The sequence below is a fragment of the Prunus avium genome, chromosome 2 (assembly GCF_965620075.1).
Source record: "Prunus avium chromosome 2, drPruAviu1.hap1.1, whole genome shotgun sequence".
Lineage (NCBI taxonomy): Eukaryota > Viridiplantae > Streptophyta > Magnoliopsida > Rosales > Rosaceae > Prunus > Prunus avium.
In genome coordinates this window covers 11,316,565-11,326,770 of record NC_142285.1, presented here as the reverse complement: position 1 = coordinate 11,326,770, position 10,206 = coordinate 11,316,565, and the positions used below count along the sequence as shown (strand labels likewise).

Genomic DNA, 10,206 nt, shown 5'->3' with positions numbered 1-10,206 from the left:
TGGTGAAGGGTGTAAAGTGGGTCACTTAAACTTTCAGGAGACAATGTGGGATTTAACCAATGTTTAAGGGGGCACTGTAGCAATTAAGTCTATGTATTATATGAACTTACATGGCATTTTGGCTACTTAGAAAAAAGTTGGTCCCTTCAATGGATTAGACAATGTAATTGCATCAACTATTATTATATTATTTACTTTCATAAAAGAAAAGAAGAGAAGTTACTACTGCATAAAAACAAAAGGAGAGTATATTTTAGGCATAAGTGCTATAGCGCCCCCTGAAACTTTACCCTCTCGAAGTCAAAGTGACTCACTTTGCCCCCTTGACCAAGGTTTGATGCTCCACTTTGCCTCATACCATCAACTCCATCCAAAAGTCTGTTAAGTTTGATAACGTGGCGGGAGTGTTTTAGTAATTTTGTGCACCTGGGTCATTTTCTCACCTATTTGAGTGGGTGATGTGGTAAAGTGGAGCCCACCTCCAGTAAGGATAAAAAAATTAATTTATGTTAAATCACTTTTAAAAAAAACAATTAGTTTTTTAAAACCAATTGCAGAAAAAGAGAACAAAAAAAAAACCTAGGACCCACTGACCCAAACCCAACCCCCCATTTCTTCTCCAACATTCCCCCCATGACCCCTTCCCTGTGCAGAACCCCAAAACTCATCGCCCCCCCTCCCCACCCACAACCCACCCTGTCCTTGCGTAGTACCCAGAAACTCTAGCCCCATACCCATTCCCCTCCTCCCCAACCCATGACCCTCTCACCCCTTTTCCCCATCACAACCCACCTAGACCCATCCCTCTAGCCCCACCCCTATACCCGCAGAACCCAGCTCCTCTCCCTTCCCCCTCCCTCATTCCCCCATGACCAACACCCGCAACCTACCCAGCAAAAAGAGAGAGAGAGAGAGAGAGAGAGAGAGAGAGAGAGAGAGAGAGAGAGAGAGAAAGAGAGAGAGAGAATTATTTTTATTTTTGTATTTTAATTTTTTTAACTAAATAATGTTTTATTATTTTTTAATCCATGCTGGAGGTGGGCTCCACTTTGCCACATCACCCACTCAAATTGGTGAGTAAATGACCTAAGTGGGCAAAATTACTAAAACACCCCTACCACATCATCAAACTTAGCGTACTTTTGGATGGAGTTGATGGTAAGGGGCAATGTGGAACATCAAACCTTGGTCAATGGGGCAAAATGGGTCACTTTTACTTTAAGGAGCTAAAGTGAGATTTGACCTATGTTTCGGGGGGCACTGTAACACTTAAGCATATATTTTATCACAAAAAAATATGTGGGATCCAATACATCTATCCCTTTTCAAGTAGGCAACATTGCCTCATTGGGAGCCTATTTGCCTACTCCCATGGAGGAGAAAAAAGCTTATGTGGCACATGATTTGCCTACTCATTTGCCTATACCCTTTTGATGCTCCTAGGTAGCATGTTGCTTGCCCATTTGCCTCATTCAATGGCCCACTTAATCAACCTGCCAGATGTCACTGGCTTCTGCAACACTTGTCTCAGAGGTTGATTAGTAATGGTATGAATGGTGTGGGCTTGGAAATAGGGCCAGAGACGTCTGGCTAAAACGACCAAGGCGAAAGCAAGTTTTTCTATGTCCGAGCTTGTAATGCTTTGTTGACATAGTGTACTTGGTGTTCGGCACCATCATGTTGCCAAATCAGCACCGAGCTATTTTCAGTGTGAGAGACCGACAGGTAAATCATGAGTGTTTCACCAGGCGCAGGTGTCAACAAGATAGGTGCCTTACTCATATATTCCTTCAGCTTGGTGAAAGCTTGATGCCTCTGAAGGCCTTGAAGAAGAGGGCACAACGATCAGTAGCCTTGGAGATGAACATGGTCAAGGCCGCGACGTGTTCAGTACGGCTCTGGATATCCTTGACTATCTTCCGGGACTTTCATGTCCAAGATGGCTTAGATTTTCTCTGGGTTGGCCTCGATACCTCTCTAGCTGATCATGAAATCGAGGAACTTTCCAGAAGCTATGTCGAAGGTGCACTTTGAAGGATTGAGGCCCATGTTGTATTGCTTCAGCACGTCAAACATAGTAGATAGGTTAGGGATATGTTGATCGGTAGTGCAGCTTTTGACTAACATGTCGTCAACGTATACCTCCATGGTGTGGCAGATCAATGGGGCAAAGAGATAGTTGACAAGGCGCTAGTCGGTATCTCTAGTAATTTTGAGGCCGAAGGGCATCACCTTGTTACAATATAGGCCCAGTCTGTAATAAAGGATGTGTGAGCTTGGTCATCTGGGTGCATGAAGATTTGGTTGTACCCAGAATAAGCATTTATGAAGCTGAGAAGTGAACGAAACATGCATCTAATGCTTAGAAAATGAAATTTAGCCACAACCTATACAACAAAAACATTCTAAATTGCGGATTCATTTTGTTTATACTAGTTGAGCTAAACCTTTTTCATTTTAAACCAAGTATCTTAGCCTAGTCTCTTTGAACACAAATAGAAAAAAGAAAAGGGGAATAGATCTTTTACCCTTCATGACCTTTTCTTGATTTCTCAAGAATGAATACCTTTGTTGGAAATGCCTTTTGTTTCTTTTGATTTTGACTCCTTCACCTTAAGGCTCCAAGATTGGAGTCATCTACCTCACCACACCAAATGCTCCTAGAGATGAAGAGAAGGCAATCAAAAAGTATGGATGCTAGTCTAATTCTTGATTTGACCAATTTTTGGTTTATGGAAGATGAGATACAAAGATGATCACTCATCAACCAAAGTAAGAAACCAAAAACCTTAGCTAGGTTTTCTCCAACACTTAGTTTATATAGGACAACACAAAAGGCAATTGGGTGGGTATTTGGGGCTCCATTTGGTCCATGGGTCATATCATCTTATGCCACTTATCCCTTGGGCTCAATAGCTTTTTGGTCTATTTTGTCCATTTCCTTTTAAATCATATTTAAAAGCTTAATCCAATATTTCTATATGTCAATATTAATTCCATAATTAATCTTTTAATTATAATTTAACTATTAAATTATAATTATAGTCTTACTTAATTGACATGGTCGAACTATTTGACTTTGGTCAATTGCTCCCGTCAACATGTTGACTTTTGACTGTGACATTTGATTATCAACAATTGACTTGTCTCCTCATTTCATTTCTCTTCATTTGTACCAATAATCACATTCTTTGGGTGTGCAGATCCGTAGGTTCCCTTTAGCAAGGTAGTGGGTTGACTCAACTCCTCAAAGATGATATACGAATTAAATTCCACAATTTAATTCTTCCTATTAATAAAGGTTAATTGAAACCTTTTAGGACATCCACAAACCATGGTTGTTGCCTAGCAATAAGTCACGGTTATTCGAGCTAAATGAGACATTATGAAAGAACATATTCAAATTGGAATGACCGTGCAATTGAATCCTTCTCTTATGTCAATACTTCTTATTCACATTATTAGATCATAGAATTCGATTGTCAATATCCTAATGTGAACCATTCCTTTTATATGATTATCTTGGTAAGATTTGAAGACTTCTTCTTTCAAGTCTTATCCACTACTTTGCGCAGAGATTTGACCAATCATATCTTGCCGAAAATGGTCCGTGACTGGTCAACAGAGCTACGCTTGGAGTTGAAGTATTTGGCCTTGGCATGGATGCCAACTTGCTTCAATAGATTGGCATAAGTGTTCCACAGGTTGCTGTGAACCAAGTACCAGAAGTTGGATTCACGAAGGCCACTCTTGAATGCACCGAAGGCAGCACAATCGTCTGTCTATGGGCAATGAGAATACTTGTGGCTAAAGCGAGCAGCGTACTCCCAAAGGGGCTTGTATTCACTCAGCTGAATCATATATAGATCGTCCGCGGAATACAAACGATCGGTTTGAATCATGAAATGGTCTAGGAAAGTCTATTTTAGATGATCGAAAGAGTTGATGGTTCGAGGGTTCTGCCAATAAAACCAGTTCAAGCCTTCATCACTAAGACCCTTGCATCCTAGGGCAGACTGGAAGGAGTGGATGTGGGTCAGGGGGTCTTCCTTACCTATGTAGAAGTTAATGCGGAGTGGTTGAACATCTTTCTCCTGCCTATAATTGAGGATGCGCTCAATGAAAGGGCCAGGGCGTGGCTTCGTCCAAAGGGTTTCATGGCTACGTTGTTTCTCATCCTCGAAACGGTGAACTTTCTCAAATAAAAGGCACATGGCAAGATTTCCATGAGGAAGGGTGTCGGGTGTCGGGTGTCGGGTGTCGAAGATTTGTGGTACTAGGGGGTGGAGGCGGAAAGGTTTCCCATTTTCCAAAAGCTTCATAATGGAAAGGCTCCCAGTCCTTAGGATGGTAAGGTTCCCAATCTTTTGAATCACCAACTTCCTCCTAGGTAGGTAGGCGTGTGAGCTTCGGTAGGGGGCCAAGGTGAGCGACTTGTGGGTCGTCAAGATCTATAGGAATTGTGATGGGCTTTGGCCGAAGCTCCGAGATGCGATCTCGACAGTCCTTGTAAATCTTAGTTGGTGCATGAGGCTGGTCCTTTGGTGGGGAAATTTGGAGAGGTCGCGACTTGGTTGCCTCAGGATAAAGGTGGCCTTTGCCTTTGTCAGGCCTAAGCTACGTCGAGGCACTATGAAGAGAGACGGCCAGTTGGTTCGGCAAGGTGTGCTCGATACCTTAGGTAAGGTCATTATGGGTGAGTTGGTGGTGAGTATTCTCCCAATGGCGCTTCAAGGTTCAGCAGTCATGCTCCAGCTCCACATTTTTTTGTATGGAGGTTATCGTAGCTCTCTGTCATCTTGGCAACATTAGCATAAAGGCGCTTCACTTTGGCCTGGAGATGCATGTCAGATGATGGTTTCCTTTAGAAGGACTCCACATGGGGTGGTGTTGTCGGGTGCCAAGGCTAGCTTCGCTTGGCATCTTGGAAGTTGATAGGCTAAAAAGACGACAGGGTCAAATAGAGGAATTAGCCAGCAAAATCGGTAGAGGGGTAACATTCAGAAGTCAGGTGCCACAAACGGCACCAAACTGTTGATGGCGAAAATCAGGGATCAACTTAGGTAGAAGAAGTGTCGAGTCTTCGACTAGACAAGAGGGTTAGAGACCTTCGACAAGGAGTGATCCTGCAGAAAATAGGGATGAAGCAATTGTCAAACTTTGGGTACTGGTGTGGTACCTACCGAAGGCTCTCTAATGCTTAAGTTAGCAAGTGTGGGATGTATAATAATTTTGGCAAAGTAACAATAAAAGGTGAAAAGTAGTTATCTCATTTTAGGGACTTGTGCCCTTTTATATAAAGGTGAAAGTGAGAGTTTGTATAAAGTTTCGATGTGGGTCTTTGTGCAAATCACTATGGTGGCGACACGTGTCCGCGGCGTAGGTTCTGTAGCTGAGAGCTTCGGCAACCACCTTTGACAGGCAGTTGCTGCATCAAAGGGAATTGTGATGGTGTCATCAGTGTATTACCTTCGGTAGGTTGTGAGTCTATTCGTGCTCCAATTCCCCAGTGCCGAATGTACTCTGTTGAATATGGTATAAACAACACCTTTTGGTACGTGTGTACCATAAGTTTTTGGAGAATAATTCAGGTAGTGTTGGATCGGAGGCTCGCACACCTTTTTGTTGGGCACAACTAGATGTATTAATGGTTTCCGATTTGTCTAATTTTTTGCAAAGATGATCTATGAATGAAGACTTAAAAGATAGACAGTTCGGATCGTTAAAAGAAAATTCATAGTGGGTCTCAATGAGGGTCCCTAGGGTTCCACAAATAAGCTCATTCTAACATGACATATTATACAAAAATCCTTATAGAGCTATTCGGATTTTAAAAAACCCAAAAATAGCCACTTTTAATTTTCTAATTGATTCTTATAAAATTTTAACACACTAAGAACTAATTAGAAATTAATAAACGACTAATTTTAAAATTTTATCTTCAAATAGGCTATATATGAATTTTTAAATAAATATATAATATTAAAATCTCAATTTAATACACCCCTTTAAAGATGCGCTGGGTTTGAAAAAAATCCTCAAAAACCACCGTTCCGCCCACCCATACAGAACTACGCTTGATGAAATGAAAGCAGCCGCCTCTCTGAATTCTGGAAACCTGGAGAAACACCGGCACAAAATACACACCTGACATTCCAATGTTTCATTTTATCTTCAAAACCTCTCTCCATCTTCAACAAACCAGAACCCTGAATGCCAATATCAGATCCCTCACCACTCTCAGCATTTGTGACTACCCAACACTCACAGACTATCTCACAAACACTTTGGCTTTCACCCCAGAATCAGCTCGTCAAGTTTTCAAGAAAATCCATGGCAGACCCCCCAACAATCCCTACCCAGTCCACTCCCTCCTCGAACATTACGGTTTTACCCCTACCCACATAGCCAAAATCATCACCATATGCCCATCCTTCCTCTGGGCAAACCCAGAAAAAACCCTCAAGCCCAAGCTAGACTTTCTCGCCCAAAATGGCATTTCCGGTCAAGACCTTGTAAGCACAATCACCAACAACCCCAGAATTCTAGAGCGGAGTTTGAACAAACAGATTGCGCCCTGTATTGTGTTCCTCAAGAGCTTTCTTGGGTCTACCTCGGCTTTGTTGTCGCACTTTTCGATCAAGCGTGGTACTGCGGTTGTGCTCAGATTTTCTGACTCTATGGGCGCGAACGCTGAGACTCTAAGACAACACGGTGTGCCTCACAGAAACATTATGAAGATGATCGCGTGGCAGCCACAGCTATTTTCAAGGGATGTTGAGGATTTCAGTAAGATTGTGAGGGAGGTTGAGGAACTGGGTTTCAATCCGTTGAGCATGATGTTCATCCATGGCGTGTTTACGCTTTTTTCGATGAGGAAGGACAAGTGGGTTTCAAAATTTGAGCTGTTGAAGAGTTTTGGGTGGTCGGAGGCGGAGTTTCAGGCTTTGTTCTTGAAGCAACCCCCGGTAATGAGGTCGTCGGAGGAGCGATTGAAGAGGGCATTGGACTTTTTCATGAACAAGATGGGGTGGGGCACTTCGGACATTCTCAAGCACCCAGTTTTGCTTTGCTTGAGCTTTGAAAAGAGGGTGTTGCCGAGGTGGTCGATACTTCAAGTTTTGATTGCCAAAGGTGTTATAACCAAGAGCAAGAAGACTACTGCGAAGGCATTTATGCAAGTTGAGGACAAGTTTGTGAGCGAGTTTGTGAAGGGTTATGAAGAGCATGCCCCTGAACTTTTGATGATGTACCAAAAAAAGCTCCAAGGTTTATGATATGTGACTCTGTTTCCTTTCAATGAGGTGGGAGCTTTTATTTTTCTGTGCAATAATTAGGTTTTTTATTTATTGTTATTGGTTCATGATTTGGTTTTTGAAGAACCTTGATGGGATTATAGTTTCATTTGCTTTTATCTATATTGGTAATTGTTTTAATTCAATATATGTTGTGCTTTCATAGTATGATTTTCTGACTTAGTAATAACTTATTACTAATAAGGCAATATTTTTTTTTAAAAAAGCTGAAACCTGATTAGTGAACCAGTTTGCAGACAGACAAAAACCTTATGAATGCATTTTTGAAGTTTTTTTCCTTTTCCTTTTATTCATTTACTATGCATTTCTCTTTTGAAATATGTCATGGTGAAAAAAAGGAAAAAGCATGTCCTTGGAATGGAACCATGCATTTATCTGATAAAAGGGAAGACTACCATTTGCTGTTAATCCATATTTTGCTAGGGGAGTTGGTAGGCGGTCTGCCTATGTGTTTGTCCATGTTACTGTTCGAAGTTTTGATTTTCTTGGCCATGCAAATAGACCGCTGCTGATAATTAGAATCTTCTATTGTTGGCAGAGTATTATTTATGTACCAGGAATGTTGAAAAAAAATCTAAAACTTGACAATGCGCATGTATTTCTATTTTTCTAGAGAGTATATTAAGGAAAAGGCATGAGAACTACTAGCACTTTTAGATATGATTTATTAGGATGAGATGACACGAAACTACTAGGCCTGGCAACTTATCAGTGGTGAGTGAGCTGATGTTCAGTTCTTTTGGAAATGCCTAATGGTGCTTGCACTTATTATGGTAGAAACTGGGAGGTCTCACATTGGTTCCAAAGTCATTTCCTTACTTTTGTTTTTCCCTTTTGTAATGGGGTGTGGCGGATAAATGATCTATTATTTAGCAGTATTTTTAATATGTAGATGGAAATCAGGAAGGAACATGTAATGAGAAATTGGGGTTGTGACTAAATGTGATGGTAGAAGAACGAGTGATGCTTTTCTTATAGGACAAAGCCAGATTCTGGGCCTCGCTCCAGGCTTCCCTTTCTTCCCTCTGAGTTTGGATTGGGAAGCAGCTAGTTCTTATGGTTTGGGTCTGTTTTCAGCCTGGCTGTTCTGCTGTTATATTGTTTTTTTGTAGACTTTTGTAATTTGATGGTTGTTTTTTAATAGACAGCTTGTTCACTTATATTGTACTTCCCCCCTTTCATTCTTGTTCTTTTTTTCTGTTTCCTATTAAAATAGTGTGGATAATTTCTTCTGTATATAGCTACATTATTGCCTTAGTACTAAGTTTCCCCTAACATTCTTTCCTCCTTTTAGGGTAGGTAGGATGGCTGGTGCGGTCCTGAGATTGGTCATCAAGGAGTTTGAAGGTTTTTCATGGACCAATTGCTTCTCAGTTCCCACTGTATTTGTTGTGTCAAAAGAACATGATGGTCACTGTATTTGTTTGAAGGTTTTTGTGTATGTAATATTTTTGGGGCCTCCATTTTCAGTTCCATGCTACCTGTTTAATCACTATGACTATGCCTCCAATGTGATGCCTTTTCTGATATAAGAAATTTTGCAAACATTTCTGAATATCTTTTTCTTTTTAAATTTTATCTGCGGCATGTCTATGAAAGAAAATTGAAATCATTATGCCTATATATGTGAAGGAGTTTTTTTTTTTTTTTGCCAGATGTGAAGGAGTTCTTTTTTATTTTATTTTTATGCAGTTGGTTTCGACCTGAACAACAAATCAAGGATGAGCAGCTGGCCTACTTCTCCATTCAAGATAGGTAATTGTTTTTCCTTCACCCATTTATTGAATTTTGTATTTATCAAATCATTTTGGAGATTCCTGTGCGTTTGGATATAAAATGCTTCCTTGATTTTTATAAAAACAATCGTCCTATCTGGTCCTCCAAGTTTGCCATAAGATTTTACTTTTGAACTTATTACTCAATTGCTTGCAATTCTTTCTACTCTTCTGGCTTCTTCTCTTATCAAACAACATGGAAAGAAAAAATCTGTGGGGTTCTTTTGTCACATCACCACATGTACTATGGATACTTTCTTTTCTTGGATGAGTTGTTCTGCTTTTTGAAGCCCCTCTTTAAGTTGTTGTACAAGGTCATCTACTTAAGCATGTAGTTAAGTTTTGTTCCGACTATTCAGCAATCTGATAATCATTTACTATATTGTTCAATTACTTTAAGAAATAGAGTGCCATGCACCGCAAGATTTTCTTGGTTGGTGGTGAAGATATTGATTGATTAGTAAATACGACCCAAATTTCACATGTAACCCTCAACTACAAAATCTTGCAATATCAAACCTAACGTTTACAAATCATTTCAATGCAGACCTTCCGTCATTTGAGCCGTCATTCTTCTTGGTTTTTCCTCCGTGGCTTGGGTGGGTCTCAATTCTTTTGTGATGTATCAACTCATGGACCCATGTCTAGACATCTGGGGGCATTTTATGTTAGGTTTGATATTGCAAGATTTTGTAGTTCAAGTTGCAATGTGAAAATATAGGACATACTTAAGTGGTGCAAAGTGTATGATATTTGAAAAAATGTGCTTGTTGCTGGCCAATAATTATCGCTTGGATTTCGCAGGTCTTTCCTTTCAAGGAGGTTTCAAGTTTTGGGAGTCGAGGAGATTTCATGTAGATGTTATTGGATCTTCAAAAGTCTTTTTGATTTGGATACCAAAAGTAGAGAAAATATTGGCAATAATCATAATCTGATTGAAAGGAGTTGTCTGGCTAATCCATGCTATTGCCCTTGGGGGGTTTCTAGGACACATCTTTTCGTTCTAGGCAGATCTTGATGCTTATGTACCCAATGGAATGATTCGACCTTTGAGGGGCCGAAAGAATGGGATTGGTGAAACACTTTCCTATCAATTTACTCTTTCCCTCTGTAGC

General features: G+C 40.5%; 1 protein-coding gene across 1 annotated transcript; it reads left to right on the top strand.

The window, feature by feature from the left end:
• The first annotated feature begins 6,158 nt into the window (after window positions 1–6,158).
• Window positions 6,159–7,277, top strand: LOC110749891 (transcription termination factor MTERF8, chloroplastic-like). Its single transcript, XM_088248206.1, has one exon. It carries the CDS (start codon window positions 6,159–6,161, stop codon window positions 7,275–7,277), a length of 1,119 nt encoding a protein of 372 aa, XP_088104332.1.
• The last annotated feature ends 2,929 nt before the right edge of the window (window positions 7,278–10,206 follow it).

Bases quoted from the DNA above. Each gene is read 5' to 3' on its own strand.
- LOC110749891 (XM_088248206.1), top strand. From the start codon at position 6,159: ATGTTTCATTTTATCTTCAAAACCTCTCTCCATCTTCAACAAACCAGA.